At 42.3% G+C, this 19,706-nt stretch overlaps 2 protein-coding genes across 2 annotated transcripts; one reads left to right on the top strand and one right to left on the bottom strand.

Annotated features, from left to right (window-relative positions):
- Positions 1 to 622: 622 nt before the first annotated feature.
- LOC133765741 (neutrophil antibiotic peptide NP-5) lies at positions 623 to 3,030 on the top strand. Its single transcript, XM_062199303.1, has 3 exons — positions 623 to 693; positions 2,308 to 2,492; positions 2,915 to 3,030. Exons 2-3 carry the CDS (start codon positions 2,321 to 2,323, stop codon positions 3,028 to 3,030), a joined length of 288 nt encoding a protein of 95 aa, XP_062055287.1. The 5' UTR covers positions 623 to 693; positions 2,308 to 2,320.
- A 13,961-nt stretch (positions 3,031 to 16,991) lies between these two features.
- Positions 16,992 to 17,849, bottom strand: LOC133765740 (corticostatin 1). Its single transcript, XM_062199302.1, has 2 exons — positions 17,681 to 17,849; positions 16,992 to 17,104 (listed from the first exon to the last, which is right to left on the bottom strand). The coding sequence occupies exons 1-2, from the start codon at positions 17,847 to 17,849 to the stop codon at positions 16,992 to 16,994; spliced, it is 282 nt and encodes a 93-aa protein (XP_062055286.1).
- Between the last annotated feature and the right edge of the window lie 1,857 nt (positions 17,850 to 19,706).

The following is a 19,706-nucleotide window of genomic DNA, read 5'->3' as shown; positions in this document are numbered from 1 at the left end:
AACATTGTCCAGATAGTGACTTTAGGCATTTTTCTACTTCCTAAAACTTGTGCTACTCACCTTACCAGGAAGAGGAGGACTATGGTGAAATGTAGCTACACTTGCAGTGATAGTGCACATTAACCCAAGTGTTCTCCAATACCCCCACTCTGCACAGCAGATTTGATTCACTTTCATGGGTAGACCCCAAGTGCTAGAGAGGTTGGTGGAGAACTGGATTGCAAGTGCTCTGAGTGTGCATTGGTGTTTCACCATAGTCTCCTTAACAAGGAATATACTATAAAGGGTAGGCCCAGGGTTTCAGGCAGACTATAATACTTTTCTGGACCTAAAGATTCAGCCTGGGGGATGTCCTAGGTATCATGGAATCAGCCATGCTAGGAGTACTGGAGAAAGAATAGTAACTGTTGTTGTGTCCTGGCCTTGGGCAAAGCTGAAAAAAAGCAAGTGCAAAGTCCTAACAGATCCCTGTTTTACCCAGTGTCACATAAAACTGCCCAACAGTCCTTGCACCAGAGTGTCTGAATTGCCCAATAGGAAGTGATCCTGAGAAATTAGGACATCTCGCCCCAGGAGATCCTTAAATAGGAGAAGTCCTGTGCTGCATGTGTGTGGTGGCTGTTGGTCCAGGAGGCCTGGGTCAGAGGACTGCTGCCTGCCTGTCTCTGCTCATCCCACACAGCCTTTGGATCTGTAAGTACTGAAATGCTTTTGACTCTCACTCTGTGTTTGTGTCATTGCAGGCCAGCATCAATCTGACCCCTAAAGGTGAGTCTTCCCTGGACGAGCCCATGCTTGTGAACCCCTTTTGGGCCCTTCTGTCTGTGCCTCTGGTGAGTGCTGGGGACTGCTGGAGACAGTAATTACAGAAACTCAAAATGATTTGTCAAAACAACAGGTGCTGCCAGCATGTCCATTGGAGACAATAACTCCTTTTAAGGTATTGCTTTATTTTTAGAAATGTCTACTCAGATATTTGGTCCATTAACAAAACTTTTTTAAATTATGAGAGAGAGAGAGAGAGAGAGAGAGAGAGAGAGCTCCCATCTACTCATTACCTGTCAAATGCCTTTAAATGCTTGAATTAGGTCAAGCTGAAGAAAGGAGTTGGGAACTCATTCTTTCTTTCTCACATGGGTGACAGGGACCTCAAACTCCTAAATTACTATGTGCTGTTTTCAGAGATTTGAGTAGCTGGAACCTCTAATTAGGGGAGGTTGTTCTCAAATTCTGGAACTCTGATGTAGGAGGCTGGCGTCCCAACTGATATTTTTAACACCGAGTGAAATATCTGACCTTTTTTGCTCACTTAAAATCAGGTCATGTTTTTTGTTACTGAATTTTCTTTAGCTGCTTCTGTATTTTGGATGCTAGCTTTTATCAGATATATGTTTTGCAAATATTTCCACCTGTTTCCTACTTTGCTTCTCACTTTGCTGATTGTTTCCTTTGCTCTGCTGATCTTCACAATACCCTCATGAATTTAACTTCACTGCCAAAGGTACTGCTGCCATATCGCAGAAATCATTGCCCAAATCCAGATCTAGAGTTTATGTGCTGTGGTTGCCGAGTAGGTCTATGGTCTCAGGTCTTCAATGTAGTTTAACTTAATTTTTAAAATATGATTTGATTTGAGGATCAAGTTGTATAAATATGTGAAGTTTGGGTACTATAGGTACACACAATTTAAATTGTCAATTTAGGTACAATAAAGCCACAAACAAATTCTCATAGCCTTAGATCACTAATTTGCCTAGACCCTCTGAAATCATTTTCCTATAGCCTGATAAGGTCATTGTTCTTTACACACTCTGGCCAGCAGGAGCCTCCTCACCCCTTTAACCTGAAAATCCTCCTTTACAGCAATGGCCAAGCCCTAACACTGCTGTCACCACCTCTCTACTCACTGGGGTGCAAGTCTGGGCTGAGCTCAGACACCCAGAGCAGCAGGGCCCATCTGCAGAGAGAGGACCATTGTTCCCTCATCTTAATGAATCGAAGCACTGCTTCTTTTCCATCTTCAATTTGAAAAGGTAAATATTCAAACAACAGAAGCAGGAATAGATGACAGGGTCCCCATCTAATTATTAGCATCCGCCAAGAAAGGCAGTGAGTGACCACACCTGTGATCCAGTGCAGCTGCCAGAGAGAGAAGCATCATGGGACCTAGAGGACAGCAGCCTTCACCCTCCAGATCAGTGCACACCCTCCCTAATGCAGGCTTCGTCTCCGAGGCTCCCCTAACAGACCTGTGAACACAGGCTGACTCCTCAGCCCACACCCACACCCTGCTCTCCCCTCCTCCAGGTGCCTCCCAGCCATGAGGACCCTCGCTCTGCTTGCTGCCATTCTCCTGGTGGCCCTGCAGGCCCAGGCTGAGCTCCACTCAGGGATGGCTGATGACCTTGTGGACCAGCAACAGCCCCGGGCACAGGATCTGGACGTGGCCATCTACATTAAACAGGATGAAACCTCAGCCCTTGAAGTGTTGGGTGAGAGATGCAGCATAGCTGAGCTGTAGAGACTCCAGGGGAGGAGAGTCCAGGAGTCTGGGCGAGCAAGTAGATGATTTTACATAACCTCCCAGACCCCACTGTAAATAGAACCCTGAAGGCCAAATGAATCTGACACGTTCTGCAGAGACTTTTGAATGTGAGAGATGTGTGTGTTATTCTGCAGGTTCAACACATGGACAGACAGATTCACAGTATTTTGTTTCTGTATCTAAATGTGTAGAATTCATTGTAAAGAGAATTTGAACTCTGTCTATAAGAGAAGGTTTAGAAACTAGAGAGAGGAGCAAGGCTGTGCTGAAGTGCTTGTGTATTGAGGCCCACTAAATGAACCCACTAAACACACAGTACACCCTGTCTGACCCCATGCTCAATGCCTTATGCTCTATCTGTGTCCGCAGGTGCAAAGGCAGGCATATTCTGTACTTGCAGAGGATTCCTTTGTGGGTCTGGTGAACGCGCCTCTGGGTACTGCACAATCCGTGGAGTCCGCCACACACTCTGCTGCCGCCGCTGAGCATCAAAAACAGAGAAAAAAAGAGTTCCTTATTTGCTTGGAGACCTTGAGGGAAAATGTTATGACTTCTGTGCCCCATCCTTTCCTTTCCTACCCAAATAAAAGCTTGTAGCGGATATTCTGTGCTTGTGTTCCTTTGAAGTTCATGTGTATCATAGTCCTGACTCTTTGGTTAGCAAGCTCTAAAATATTAAACCCTTTTACAGAAAACTCTCCATCTAGATTCTAGGTTGACCTATGTTGAACTCAGGCTCCAGGCAGAATGTGATCAGAAAACTCCAAGCTGGTTCTGATCTCTCTACTGACCTCTATTGCCTCTTCCCTCTGCCTTCATTCAGATGAGCAGAACAGGTGAGAGCATATAGGAAGTCAAGCGTCAGTCTGTGTTCATGGGGCTGTTGGAAGAGGCTTAGAGACAAAGGATGCAGGTAGAGAAGAGGTTCCCACGATGGGGGAGGGGGAGGGCTGCCATTGTCCTCAGGTCCCTTGGATGTTCTCAATGTTCTTCTGTTTTCCCAGAAATCATCACAGCACATTTTGTGTCTCATCACTTTAAGTTGATAATGCTGAACACCCTGTGTATTTTCTTATTTCTATGTGCTTCAAAGTTTATTTTGAATATTAAAAAAATAGAAGCAGTGCTTTTATTTAGTAAGTCATGGCACCTCCTATTTTTTATTCTATGCAAAGCTACTCTCTGGTGTGTATAAACTGAGTCAACACATTGACTTCAGGGGAGTAGAGAGTTAATTCTTCATGGAATTCATGAATACTGGCCCCCTTAATGGCTTCAGATTGTAGAATGAGTAGTCTCTTGCTGGAGCAAGGATGGAGTGGATAACAAATGTACTGGGCTATGATCAAAGAGATAATGAATTCATGTAAATTAAAGCAAGTTTGTTTCCAGCCTTACTGATATATTAAGGATAATTAATAAATGTTATTTATCTCAAATACATTATATCAAGCTTGATATATATACATATGTATATAAATATGTATACATACCTTATATTATAAAGGAAAATCAACTCATAAAGAATGATGACCTAAACATTAAGCTTGAGCCCTTACAATTGTTTTATTTTAAAAGCTTTTGATTAACATACAATACTTGTACATTTCATGGGGCAAAGTTCAATATCTCAACACTTCTACACTGCAAGAACCAACCAAACCAGGCCAGTAGGCGTCTCCCTTTCCTTACATGTTTGCCTGCCAGGTCTTTCCTTTCAGTCCTTTACAGTGTATAAAGCATTACTGTGAATCATCATCGACCCATTGTATTTGCCTCTTGGGACTGCTGTCCCCTGGGTTTGGACACCCACTTACAACCTTTCTCTATTCCCTTCCTCGACCTCCAGGCCTCCGCTAGTCTGTGTTATAAACTCTGCTTGGCTCTTGTTTGAACTTACACATATCAGAGAGATATACAGTATTTTGTTTCCACCTTTGTCCTAATTCACCTGACATAATGATCTCCAGCTCAAACTAATTTGCTGTAAATGTCATGATTTCAATCGTTTGATGGCAGAATAATATTTCATTATGTTTGTATACCAAATTTCCTCTATCAATTCTCCCAAAAAGGACTTTTAGATACATGCTGTAAGTTGGTTTTTGTAAATAATGCTGTGATTAACATGAAAGGGTAGCTATCTTACATGCTGATTTCATTTCTTTTGGGAATGTACCCAATAGAGAGATTCCTGGGTTATATGATAGATCTAATTTTAGTTTTTCAAGACACTTCAATTCTGTTCATCACAGTGATCATAATAATTGAACTCCCACCACACTCTTGCCAGAATCCATTATTTTTTGTTTTTTCGATAATACCCCATTTATCGGGAATGAAGTTATGCTTCATTGTAGTTGTGGTTTGTGTTTCTCTGATGATTAAATTTTGCAGTTTTATGTACTGTTGGTCTTGTGTATTTCTTGTTCTGAGAACTGTCTATTCAGAATCTTTGCCCATTTATAACTGGATTCTTTGCTTTTTGTTGTTGAAGTTTTTTTTTTATTTTCTTATATTTTCTGGATATTAACCTCATGTCAGTGTGTAGTTTGAACATATTTCTCCCTTTCTGTCACTTTCTGTTTACACTGTTGGTTGTATCACTTGCTGTGCAGATCCCTCTTAGTTTGAAATAATCCCATTTATCTATTTTTGCATTGCTGGGAGAGGGTGATATAGGCAGTCCCTTGGCCTCCCAGGCTGACAGTAAAGCTGGGTGCTTTGGATTCTCACAGCTATGAGGCTCTTATTGTCTTGTAGAGGCACAGCAGATCTAGGTAGGCTGGGGGTGGTGCAGCCAGGGACAGTCATTGGATTCACCATGGTGCAGGTCTCTGCCTGGTGCTGGGGCAGGTTTGGGAACCGTGCCTCTGAGCACTGGCTGGAGTATAGCGACCTGTAGGGTTTTCCTGGTGCTGGATTTCTGCACAGTAGGCCCAGCTCTGTGTCCAGGCAGAGCTCTAAGCTCACTGTCCTGCTCTACTTCCCAGTTGCTGGAGTTTATTCTGCTGTCTGCCAGAGTTTTGAGAGAGATGGACAGGCTAATCCCAGCCCAGACTTACACTAAGCTGAATCACTCTAAGTGTTATAATTACCCATTGCTGCACAGATGCAGGGTGTGTGCTAGGCCTGCATGCTGTTGGTGGTGATGCAGGTCAAAGCCAGTCTGTCCCCCTGAGACACAGGTGTCCACCTGAGGCAGGGACTGAACTTCAGGTAAAGTGCTGTGTTCTCTGTTCCAACCTCTTCTACGTGGCTGGAGTCTTCCTCAGCTCCGTACTGGAGGTTGGTGGAGGGCTGTTAGAGGCAGCTCCTTAGTCACCTGGCCAAGAGGATCTCATGGCTCAGTCTGCAGGTACTGGCTTGGGGAAGTGTCCCCTAAGTTTCATCACAATGGGCGTGGTACTGGGTCTCAGGCTTAGGGTCTCGACTTTATTTCCATTCCCTCTCACACTGGTCTACTGGGAGCCCCGCAGATGTGACATGGCAACTGTTCCCTATCTTCTTCAAGGCAGTTTTTCTTATGTTTCTCAAACTAGGCACTGTGGCCTTTCACTTGGCCTGCTTGGCTTTGGGAAATTAATGATGCATGAAGGCAAAGGCACAGGTAACAAAAGGCCAGTGAACAAATGGGATTGCACTGAAATGTGAAACTGCCATGCAGCAAGGGAAACACTCAGTTAGTGTTCAGGCCACCTAACATATATGCAAGGATTAATGTTCCGTCAAAAGAATGAGCTAAAATGATTTTAATCACAGATGGCATCTTTTTAAAGAAAATTCAAAACTATCAGCAACAGTATAATTGATAAATTTGTTAGCAAAATCATTAGATGCGGAGTGTTATACTAACAGTTATGTTTCATGCATTACTAAATATGATTAGTGAAAGATGTGGTATGAATATTGAAAATATGTCAGGAACTCAAGCCATTTAATACTAAAAAACAAATCAACTGATAAAAATATGGACAGAAATCTGAATATGATATTCTAAAAGGTAGTTTTAATTTTAGGAAATATATTATAATCCTTTTTTGTAAAATGTTTACTCATATATTTTCACTTATTTCAAAGAAAGAGAAAAGAGAAAGAGGTAGGGAAAGAGAGAGAGAGATAGAGATAGAGAGAGAGAGAGAGAGAGAGAGAGATTCCATCTTCTGGTTCAATCTCTAAATTCTACCACAGGACTCACTGGACTAGGCTGAAACTGGGGGACCAGAACTCAGGCAGGGACACAATTACATGAGCTGTTTTCTGCTGCCTCCCAGAGTGAGCATTAGCGGGGAGCTGAACAGGGAGTGAAGCTGGGACTTGAACTCAGCTACTCTGATGTGGGATGTGGGCATCCTACATAGCACCTGAACTGCTACTCCAAACACCTGTCCCATATTGAACTACATTTATTGATTAAATATTGGTAAATAAAATAGCCTATGTGTTTCCACACTTTTTATTTATTTATTTATTTATTTTTGACAGGCAGAGTGGACAGTGAGAGAGAGAGAGACAGAGAGAAAGGTCTTCCTTTGCCGTTGGTTCACCCTCCAATGGCCGCCGCGGTAGGCGTGCTGCGGCCGGCGCACCGCGCTGATCCGATGGCAGGAGCCAGGTGCTTCTCCTGGTCTCCCATGGGGTGCAGGGCCCAAGCACTTGGGCCATCCTCCACTGCACTCCCTGGCCACAGCAGAGAGCTGGCCTGGAAGAGGGGCAACCGGGACAGGATCGGTGCCCCGACCGGGACTAGAACCAGGTGTGCCAGCGCTGCAAGGCGGAGGATTAGCCTAGTGAGCCGCGGCGCCGGCCTGTGTTTCCACACTTTTATCATTGCCAATAAACCTCTGAATATTCTGGTACATAAGCAATTTCTATATAAATGCTTACAGTTGAAAGATGAAACACAGAAACCCAGTTACTGGGATCAGGGGAATGTCTGTATTTTCAGGCACTCTCAGTGTTGATTACATCTCATAAATGATGCAGAGACTATACTGCCATATGCACCTGAAACCAATGCCAACAGAGGGTGCCAAACTGACCCCACAGTGTACAATTCCAGGAGAAGGTCTTTCAGCAACCCCCTAAGTTAGTCGAAGCAGCTAATACACTAATGCATAATCATGAATGTCCTCAAAATGATTGCAAAAGAATGGAATTAAAAGACATAACAAATAATACATAACAATATATCACATATATATATCATATGTAATATACATTCTGTATTATTTGGTTTATAGATATTCATAAATGTTATCTCTACTAAATAATAATATACCATACTTTCCTCCCTTTTTAATCTTGGCCAGGAATCTCAGGTTATGTGATATTAACAGCTTCAGGAAAAATATTTTCATGGTGTTTATATCCTATTCACACATGAAATGAAATTGGCAAAATGCTAAAAAATTTAATTTAGTGTGGTCATTGAACTACTTGAAAAATAACAACAGCTTCTGGAAAAATATAACATCAAATGTAAAGAGATTCAGTTCCACAATTAGAAGATATAGTATGAATGAATGGATACCAAAAATTAAAAAAAAAAAAGATATAATTCCCTTCTGCCTGTAACAAACCGATTTCACTTTTCATAAGTGAAAAACTATTAAAGATGCAAAAATATTAAAACTGAATATGTAGAAAAAGTTATTCAGTATAATAGAAACTAATAAGGAAGAGTAGCTTTATTTACATCAAGTAAAATATACACAAAATAAGAAACCAAAAATACACAAGGAAAGCTACTAAAATGATAAAGGAGTCAATTCAAGAAGGGGAAATAACAATTGTGAATATATATGTACTCAAAAATGGGTCACATATATGAGATAAATATTTTCTATAAGGGAAGATACAGATTTCTTTTTTTTGAGAGTACATCTTTTTTTTTTTATTTAATGAATATAAATTTCCAAAGTACAGCTTATGAATTACAAAGGCTTCCCCCCCCCACAACTCCCCCCCCACCCGCAACCCTCCCCTTTCCCACTCACTCTCCCCTTCCATTCCCATCAAGATTCATTTTCAATTCTCTTTATATACAGAAAATCAGTTTAGTATATATAAAGATTTCAACAGTTTGCCCTCACATAGCAACACAAAGTGAAAAAATACTGTTGGAGTACTAGTTATAGCATTAAATAACAGTGTACATCACATTAATGACAGAGATCCTGCATGATATTTTTTAAAAAAGAATGATTACTTTTCTATGTAATTTCCAATTTAACACCAAGGGTTTTTTTTTTTCTAAACAGTAATATTTAAGGACCTCATCATAATTTCCTTAGTAAGCAGTTCATTCAACAAGGAAATTTGAAGTTAATTGATGCCATTGATCAAATGGACACTTAAAGACATTTATGGAACATTTCACCCAATAGATGCAGAATGAGCAGTCTTCTCATCTGTGCATGCAACATTTCCCAGGATAGACTATGTGCTGGCCACAAAACAAGTCTCAACAAATTTAAAATGCCAAAATCATATCACATGTCTACCCTCACTATAGTGTGATAAAACTAGAAGTCGATACAAAGGGAACTTTAGAAATTATACAAATATGAGGGAATTAGATGGTATACTTTTGAATGCAACGGATCACTGGAAAAATCACAAGAGAAATTAAGTATTTCTTGAATCAAATGAAAATGTAATCACAAGTCAGAAACTTATGTGATTAAGCAAATAAGTACTGAGAGGGAAGTTTAAGAGTGTATTCCCGCCCTCAAGGAGACCCAACAGGCCAGTCCACTGCAGTGGCTTTCAATGTGGTAAGCCTGGGCTTCAGCAGAAGTCAGCTTGTGAAGAGCCCTGGCAGCTCTGCCAAGAGTTGGATCACTGGAAATGGACCTGCCCTGGAGTCGAAGGACGCCCAGGTCAGAGTCACAGATCTTATTGGCTCTAAGCTGAAAAGCCCTTCACTCAGCCCAACTTCCAAAGTGACCACTGCAGCTGAGGGGACGGCCAAGTAGGGTCAGCAACATTGCAGGCAGAACTGTAAATTTCTTGTTAGAGATGCCACCTGCCTTTACCTGGCCAGCTCTCCTCCCAGGCCAGCCAAGTAATGAAAGTCAGCAGAGTGCCTTCCCCTAGGAGGTTCACAGCTCCCTTAGGATGTCCCCCATGCGAAGAGATAGATAGGTCTGAGCCTCTTAACTTACAAGGCCTAAAGACCACCAGATTATTATCAAGCCCCTTCTGCCAGGTTCTATTTGCTTCTAAATCAGAAAACTTAATTGTAGCTTAGACAGCGCCTTTCTTAGCTCCTCTAATAATGACCTTTGTTCTAGACCCTGTCTAGTGCACTTGGGCCTCATTCCTTCATAATCATAACCTCTACTCTACCACCAATGGCTTTACTCCCAACCTGTGTGTACTGATGGTCTTCTTCCCCACTTAATGCTGTATAATTATTCAGACCTGGTTAATGCCACTCTTAGGATCATTGGTTACTATCCTCACCCTGTCTTTTATGACCTTGTCTAAATATGATCAGAGTCGGCAAACTTGGAAGGCTTCCATAGCCTTGGCAACTCATGACAAGAGCCTAAGGTGGTTACTGGCGCCATAAACTAGAGTGTCAATTTGTTGGGTCAACAACAGGAGTCACTGTGCACTTGCTCCTCATGTGGGATCTCTGTCCTTAATGTGCTGTACATTGTGATTTAATGCTATAACTAGTACTCAAACAGTATGTTTCACTTTTTGTTTCTATGTGGGTGCAAACTGTTGAAATCTTTACTTAATATATACTAAATTGATCTTCTGTATATAAAGAGAATTGAAAATGCATCTTGATGTGAACAGAAGGGGAGAGGGAGCGGGAGAGGGGAGGGTTGCGAGTGGGAGGGAAGTTATAGGAGGGGGAAGCCATTGCAATCCATAAGCTGTACTTTGGAAATTTATATTCATTAAATAAAAGTTAAAAAAAGAGTGAATTCCCACATCATAAAATTGGAATGATTTCAATAAGCAACTTACCAATGAAATGCAAAGAACCAGAAAAACCAAACTTAACTTTGTAGGAAAGAAATAAAAAAAGAGAAGGATGGAATTGATAGAGAATAATTGCAGCTTAATTAATAGCTAAGATTGGAATCAACCCAGATGTTCATCAACTGATGACAGGATGAAAAAAATTGTGGTATATATACACTATGGAATACTATTCACACAAAAAAGAATGGAATCTTGTCTTTTGCAATAAAATTGATGTAATGGGAAGCCATTATGCTTAGTTAAATAACTCATTCCCCAAAAGACCAATATCATATGTTTTCCCTGATTTGTGGTCATTAATGTACAGAACACAAAAATGTAATTATGTGAGTGAAATTGACGTTTTGAGATTTGATTATTGTTTACAGCACTTGTCTATAGAGGAACAACACTTTCTCTACTAAGTACTTGTTGAATTTTTTATTTGGTGAAGGGTTAAGCTTGTGATTATAAAATAAACAAAGAAGGTCATTATAAAATTTAAAAGAAAAAATATGAAAGAAAGGAGGGGAAGGAGAGTGGGAGCATAGACAGGAGGGAGGGTAGCATGAGAAATATTATTATGCTCTGAAATCTGTAGATATGAAATACATGAAATTTGTTCACCTTATATAAATAAAAAATTAAAATTAGAAAAGAACAAGAAGATCAACAAGACAGAGCTCCTTTTTATGGAAAGATAAATTCAATAAATTGCTAACTAGAAGTGCAGAAAAGAGAAGATCTAAATAACTAAAATCTGAGCCTAAAAATGAGGCATTATAACTGATAATAAAAGAATAAAAAGCCTCATTAAAAGTATTATGAACAACTACATCCCAATCTCCTGGAATGCCTAGAAGAATAGAGTGAATTTATAGGCACATAAAGCTCACCAAAATTGAACCGTGAAGACATGAAAAACAACCTGAAAAGAGCAATAATAGGTAGTGAGATTAAGTCAGTAAACTTCAAAATTAGCAAAGGGAAGTCCACAAGTGATGCTGAATTATAGAATCTTTTAAAGGAAAACTAACACTAATAATTCTCAAATGTTTCCAAGGAGTTGAAAGGGAGAGAACTGTTGCAAACTTGTATGAAGCCAACATTTCTAGTACTACCTTGCTATCAAAGCCAGGTAAAGATGCAACCACAAAGAAAATTACAGACCAATATCATTGATAAACACAAATGAAAATTTTCCACAAAATACTAACACACTGAACTGATGGAGGAGGCTTCATCCTAGGGATTCAGGGATGGTTCAACAGAAGCAAATAATCCAGCAAAAATTCACAGAATCATCTCAATAGATGCAGAAAACACTCAATGAAATTCAACATTCTCTCATGAAAACCCCCAACAAATTGGGTATTAAGGAGTGTAACTCAACCCAGTAAAGCCTATATATGACAAAATCACAGCCAACATCAATTGTATTGAAAAGGAAAAAAAAATCAAGAATATTTCTTCTATGATCTGGAAGAACAAATGGATACTGACTTCCACAACCTGGCAGTTCTTCAGATCCAGCTTCATGCTAACGAGCTCAATACACAGGCCCCTGCTATCCACTTGGCAAAACTGGATGGATTTTCAGGTCCCTGGCTTTGGGCTATTGCAGCCATTTGGAGAGTAGCCAGCAGGCAGAAGCACTCTCTCTCTCTCTCTCTCTGTGTTACTCTGCCTCTCAAATATGTATATATATATATATATATATATATATATATATATATATATATTATGTGAGAATAGACCTTTAAACACCTGAAGGGTAACTTAAGTCTGAAAGACAGGTGAATGTAACAGGAAATGTGACTTCAAGATGGCTTCTGAGGAGCTGGCACTGTGATGTAATAGGTTAAGCCTCTGCCTCTGGCGCCGGCATTCCTTATGGGTGTCTGTTCATGTTCCAGCTGCTCCTCTTCCATTCCAGCTTTCTGCTAATGTGCCTGGGAAAGCAGTGGAAGATGACCCAAGTCCTTGGGCCCCTACACCCACAAGGAAGACTCGCAGGAAGCTCCTGGATCCTGGCTTCAGATCAGGCCAGGTCTGTCCATTGCAGCCATTTGGGGAGTGAACCATCAGATGGAAGGTCTCTGTCTCTCCCTATGTCCATAACTCTACGTCTCTAGTGAATAAATACTTTTTTTTAAAAAGATGCCTTCTGATTTAGAATGAAAGAGGAAACCATTATGATTTAGAGTATACACGAGGGATTTCATTGTGAATCCTAAGCTTAAACATCACAGGTATTGATTAAAAGAATGGATAGAGTAGAATTGTAGGTAGATAGAATTATATAAGGACAAGACAAATGCAGGGTCATGGAATATGCCCTTAGAATTTGATGTTACAAGAGAGAAAGATTAGACAGAGATCAATGTAAATGTACTCAGAATACTCAGAATTGCCTACCAATTAAAGGGACAACTGAGGGAAGGGACATCCCTGTCTACTGTGTGGATGATGGAACATAGGGAGCATCAAATTTGCTTGTGGCTGCTACAATCCAGGCTGGGCAATGGCAGACGCAAACCTAGGGGCAGAGATGGTGGCATGATGTGTAGGAGGCTACCACAACCACGGCACCTGCTGAACCTCACTTATGATGCAAATCTTTTTAGTAGGATGCACACACACACACACTAAGCATCATCTGCAGACCCACAAGACACATTCTACCTTAGATCAGCTGCTCCTGTGCTAAGACAAGGAGATGGAGGGTAAGTTACAAGGAGCCATCTGTTGAAGCTGTAATTGCCCAGGGCCTTAGCACTGCCGTCTCTGTGGGCAGGTTGGAGTCTCACTTCAGTTAGTGCACGTTAAGGAACACAGATGGTGTAATCGCCTTTCCTAACCTCCCAACTAACCTCTGGGGAACTTCCCACCAACTGGCTCAGGGATTAGAAATTCTCCTGCTGTTTGCTTCAAAAGAGTTCAGTTCAACTGCTCACCCTGTTGCAATATCTTGGCCCCCTTGACAACAGTTCTGAAGAAGCTTTTTCTGCTCTTTTCAAAAATTGGTGCAATTTTTTCACGATAGCAAACCTCGACTTTTTGATTTTCAAACTCTGCTGACAACCAGAGTAGAATGGAGGGGATTTTTTAAAACAGTCATTTTTTCTCATTCTGGGCTCTTTTTTCCCCCCCATTGCCATCAAAACCTCAGAATTCATAAAAAAAAAAATCTGATCCTCTCATGACTGACAGCCCAGCCCCCAAAACTCTCAGTCCTTTAACGCTATTTGGGATAATGACCTTTGATTCTCTTTGTTCTGGCTCCCACTCTTTAGCCTCACCCTGAGTCTTGCCGTCTCCTGGAATTCTCCCTCTATGAAGATCCAGTCCAGAGCTCCTGGTCCCTAACCTCACCCCCGTCCTTCTGTTGTAGGCAGGCATCTAGAATAAAATCGATCAGGTTTGTGAGCTGGAAGACACTCCTTAACCATGCCCCTGTGTGACCTCATGCCCCTACCTGACCACACCTGTGTGCCCAAGGGCCAATCAGGTTAATTAACCACTCCCCTTTGGAGGTGGATTAAAAGCCTGGGACACGGTGGGCTTGCCCTCTTCTTTTGGCTTTCTGTCCTTTTGCCAGTGTGGGCCCCTGTGGCCCAGTGCCTCCAGGGCATGTGGCCTTTGGGTCACTCACCCCATGCTTCCTGCCCTGCATGCTCCTCCGCATGGTTATCTCCTGGTATTCTGTATGAACCCAGATTTATCTCTCTTTTAGGTAGGGCCCTCACTCTCCTGTGCATCTTTCTCACTGACTAAAAGCTTAAAATGTATCATGCTGCCTTGCTCATTTATGCCGATATTCAGAATTCTTCTCTGAATATTAGGCAAGAACCCACACAGGTTTATTAATGTTGGGAATTTATAAATAAGCACATAGTGATATTGTATGGCATCCCAAAGTCCGATATCATGTGGCACCCCAGATGGGACTTTTAGGGGGCCATGTTCCGACTTCACTCCCAGGCCTCTCCCTGAGCTCTGCCTCCTCCTAGTTACTCAGTATCATAAGGAGGCTTTCATACCTATCTTTGCCTTGGAAAGCTCTGACTAGCCCCATGCCCAGACTCACCCAGAAGAACTCTGATCTGCTCTTAAGTTCCTTTTCTAATGTGTTAACTCAGAATTTAGACTGCTTGAAAAAAAATCAAACTTGAAGTTTATTCGGATGGTTGTTCTCCCTTCCTGAGTTTGGTTCAGGTTTTATACTTTTCTGATGGGGTGAGTACATACCCTGGGCCAGTTTAAAACAACGCTGGTTTATGTGTGGTCATCAATCACGTTGAAAATTAGAGAATACCTCACTGAAAACTGAGGAGGACCTGGTAGCAGGTCACAGACGTCATCAATGACTAAGCAGGTGCACTGCCTCCCACACACATTCCCACAGGGTGTGTGATCTGAAAGGGGGAGAAGCAGTTACTCTCAGTGAACCTCAGACATAAAGCTTGTGCCTCCTTAAGGTACAGGAGATGCCTCCTTGCCCATGGCGGCTCTCTTCTTGGCCATGTCTGAGGTGTGCTTAAAAGTCCTGCTCCCGGAAACCAGTTTCAGGGCTCAGCATAGTGTACTGGCTGACTCAGGTCTCTGCCGTCACCATTCAGGTTCACAAATGCAGGATTCCACGTCCTTGCCTCAGGTGCTCTGTGAGTCTCTCTGTCTCTGGTCCATTCTCCACTACTCTCTGTACCCTGTTACACCCAGCCAGTGTGCTTCGTGGTACCCCACTTTTCTCAGAAACTTTAGTCTTTTTCCCACATTATTCGTTGGGTTGCATGATACCTATTACTGTGTCCTTCAGTTTGTTAACACTTTCCTCTGCCAGTTCCCATCTACTATTGATCTCCCAACATAAGTTCTTTAATTTACTTGTATTTCTTTTTTTTAAGATATATTTATTTATTTGAAAGTCACAGTTACACAGAGAGTGAAGGAGAGGCAGAGAGAGAGAGAGAGGTCTTCCATCCACTGGTTCACTCCCCAATTGGCCACAATGGCTGGACCTGCACCAATCCAAAGCCAGGAGACAGGAGCTTCTTCTGGATCTCCCATGTGGGTACAGGAGCCCAAGTACTTGGACCATCATCTATAGCTTTCCAAGGCTACAGCAAAGAGCTGGATCAGAAGTGGAACAGCTGGGACTCGAACTGTCACCTATATGGGATGATGGCACTGAAGGCTGTGGCTTTCCCTACATCACAGCACTGGCTGCTCTTAAAGTGTTTTGAGGAGTCTAGGGGGAAATAAAAGCTTTCCTTCTCCTTTCATTCCTCTTTCTCCTATGGATTGCAGTCTGAGTATTTGTCTATTCAAGGCCATGCCCGATGCCCTCATTTGTCAGCGCCCCTCTGCCTCCCTCCTCAATGGCAGCAGTATCTACCGGCAAGTGAAAACTGCCATAGGCTTGGAGTGTATTTGTTTTTCAAGGGATACAAGCATAGCAGGAGGGGAAGCCTTTCTCCCTCTTTGCACCCCTCCACCCTCACACCAGTCTGTAGTGATGGGCAGATGCTCATTCACTCAGGGGAGGAGACCCATTGCCCAGGACATTTCTTAGATGCACTGGCATTATAAGAGGCTTCCAACCTTCCAGCCCATGTTGAACAGATGGTTTATGGATATTTCCAGTACTCTTAAAACCATCCATAAACATCCACATGGGTACAAGAGAAGTTAGCAAAGCAGCTTTCATGATTGCTTCCACTGAAGCTGACAGTGAGCCCTTGCATTACTTGTGGGAAATGTGAGAATTGTCTTTAAAACTTTGAAAGTACATCTTGGTGCAGGCACTGTGGCATAGTAGGTTATGCCTCTGCCTGCACTGCCGGCATCCCATATAGGCCTGGATGAGATTCCCAGCTGCTCCTTTCTGCTGATGGCATGGGAAAGCAGCAGAAGATGGCCCATGTGTTTGGGCCCTTGCACTCATGTGGGAGACCCGGAGGAAGCTTCTGGCTTCCGGCTCCTGGCTTCAGATTGGCCCGGTTCTGGCCATTGCAGCCATTCAGGAAGTGAACCAGCAGATGGAAGACCTGTCTTTTCTCTGAATCCCCCTCTCTCTGTCTGTAACTCTGTTTCTCAAGCAGATAAATAAATATTAAGAAAAAGAAAGTGTATCTCATCTCAGTGAGGAAAGGGACTGTAGAAGATGGTTGGTAGATCAGACCTGTGACTGGAGCTTTCATATCACTTTTGCATGAAGCCTGAGTCCAAGTCAGATGTGTGGAATTTGGAGCCAGACTTTTGTTTAAAAGAATTTAAGATTCTGGGTCTTGCTTTTCAAAGAGATCAGACTAGGATACATGCGAGCATCATAGGAGCACATGCAGAGCATTCTCTTCAAGAATTTTATTTGGGGTAGGAAAGCAAAGGACATAGCAGAGGAGTAAAAACAGTTTCCCTTGAATTGTAAAAGCAAATAAGGAACCCGTTTTTCTGTTCTTCATCTTCTGCTGCAGCAGCGTCTATAGCGGACTCCATTAACTCTGCAGTACCCCGAAAAGCGTTCAAAATTCGGACAATGGTATCTTCTGCAAGCACAGATGCCCTTTATATCTGAGGACACAAGGAAAGCATTAGGCACTGAGTCACAGGTGGGTGCCAAAAGGCATGCTGGAGAAGTTGCATGTAGACTGTGTGGGATCATCAAATTGGCTCCAGTATAGTCAGCAGCCTGGCCAACTCTCAGCAGTAAGAATAAATATATAAGCAAGTGCTGGACATGTGGAGCCTGAGACCAGTTCTCACTGTGTTCACTTCTATGTGCTCTGACCCCATCACACACAGACATGAATGCAACCTTACTTCTGATTCCAGTTTCTAAACCTCTTATTGTTAGAGTTCAATATTCACCTTATAATTAATTGTACTTATTTAGATAAGATTAACTAGTCCATGTGCCTCTCCATGTCTTAAAACCTGAGAATAGCACACACAAATCTGATTCAAAAGTCTTTGCAAAAGATACTCTCAGATTCATTTGGCTTTCAGTATTCAATTTACAGATTTGACTATCACCAGCCTGGGAGGTTAAATAAAAATCATCTCAGTTACTCTCCCAGGCAATTCCAGAGTCCATGTCCTGTTCGTTCCCTAGAGTCTCTACCAGCTCAGCTATGTTGCATCTCTCACCTGGAACTTGAAGAGCAGAGCTTTCCTCCCCTGTAAAGTGGATGACGAGGTCCTGGTCTGACCCTGGCTGCTGTTGGTCTAGAACCTCATCAACATTTACTGAGAAGAGCTCAGCCTGGGCGTGCAGGGCTGCCAGGAGAATGGCAGCAAGGAGGATGAGGGTCCTCATGGCTGGGAGGCACCTGCAGGATGGGAGAGCAGGACAGTGTGAGCAGTGAGGCATCAGTCTGTTTTTGTGGGTCTGTTAGAGGAGGCTCAGACACAACCCTGCAGCTGGAAGGGAAGGTGTGCCTTGATAGGGAGGGAGAGAGCTGCCATTGCCCTCAAATCCTCATGATGCTGCTCTGCTCTGGCAGCCCCAGTGAACACAAGTCTGTGTGTTTACTGACTCCTTTGGGCTGGGGCTCAAAGTTTTTATACCGACTCTGCTAAATTTTCCTATTTCAACTTGTTCGAGCATATGCCTTTAATATTCAAGATGGAGAAGAAGCAGTGCTCTCATTTAATAAGATCAAGTAGCAAATGCCTCTTATTTTTGGGAGATGGCTCCTGCTGCTCTCTGAAGGTCTGAAACCTGTTCCCAGTCCTGGACCCTGTGAGTAGAGAGTTGATCACTGCAGTGCTTAGGGCTTTCTATTGTCGTGAAGGAGGAATTTAAGGTTATGGGGTAGGTAGGTTCCTGCTGCTGGTAGTGGAAGTGAACTTAGTTGGTACTACAGAAATAAGTGGTCAAAGGATAGAGGAGTGTTTATTTTTTCCTGTTTTATTGAAGCAGCAGTGACAATTTAAAATTGCGTGTAAAGAAAGTGCCCAATCTGATGATCTGATGTATTTATCCAAAATTGTACCCTCATCTCAAATCATACAGGAAAATTAAACTAAAGTGGATTCAAGCCTTGAAACCATAAAACTACTCAATGATCAGATAGAGATTAAACTTCTTGATGTGGATCTTCTTGCATATGGACAGTGGTGTTGCATTGAATTGTGAAGCTTCTACAGAGCAAAGGAAACAATCAGCAGCAGAAGGAGCAAACTAATAAACAGCAAGGAATATCTGATAAGGGTTAATATCCAAATAATAGCATCACAGCAAACATCTGAATAGCGTAAAATAAATTACCTGATTAGAAAATACAAAGGTTCTGGATCAACAATTGGCAAAATAGAAGCACACCTGAAGAAGCCGTTATTGTCTTCACTGGACGTGTTTAGTAGGATATTTGTGTTTCGAACAAATCATTTCACCTTTCTCTATTAACTCACAGGGCAGCTCTTGTCCCCAGTAGCCACGAGAGCCCTTCAGATGAGCTGAAGCAGGGAGTACATGCCTGGGTTCCTCTTGGGTAGACTCACCTTTAGGGTCAGATTACTGCTGATTCAATGGCACAACCACCAAGTGAGAGCCGATAGCTTTTCAGTACTTACAGATCCTCAGGCTTTGTGGGATGATCAGAGAGAGGCACGCAGCAAGCAGTCCTCTGACCCAGGTCTCCAGGAGCAGCAGCTACCTCACATATGCAGCACAGGACTTCTATTTAAGAATCTCCTGGAGCGAGATGTTTTCTCAAGATTTCTTAAGTTTACTTCCTATTGGGCAATTTAAGCAACTCTGGGGACAGGACCATTCGGCAGTTTTTCAGGAAACTGAGTTAAAACGGGGCTCAGCAGAGGACTTCTTGTCTGTATTGGTCAGCCTTGTGCATGCCTAGGCAGCAATCACTATTTTTCTTGTGATGCCTAGGCCATTGGCCTAGGCTGAATCTTTTGGATCAAGAAAATATCAAAGTCTACTGGAAACCATGGTCTCACTCTTTGTAGTATATTCTTTGTTAAGGGAGCAGGGTGAAAACACCAATGCACACTCAGAGAATTTGGAATCTGATTGTCCAACCTCCTGAAGACCTGAGGTCTGCTCATTGTGCGGGGTGAGGAAGTTGGAAAACACTAGGTAGATTGTGCACTGGAGAAGAAATCTGTGGCTATGTGGCACACTTTTGCTGGAGTCTAAACTATGGATGTATCA

Source organism: Lepus europaeus, chromosome 8 (genome assembly GCF_033115175.1).
Source record: "Lepus europaeus isolate LE1 chromosome 8, mLepTim1.pri, whole genome shotgun sequence".
Taxonomy (NCBI): domain Eukaryota; kingdom Metazoa; phylum Chordata; class Mammalia; order Lagomorpha; family Leporidae; genus Lepus; species Lepus europaeus.
This window is presented reverse-complemented; position numbering and strand designations above follow the sequence as displayed.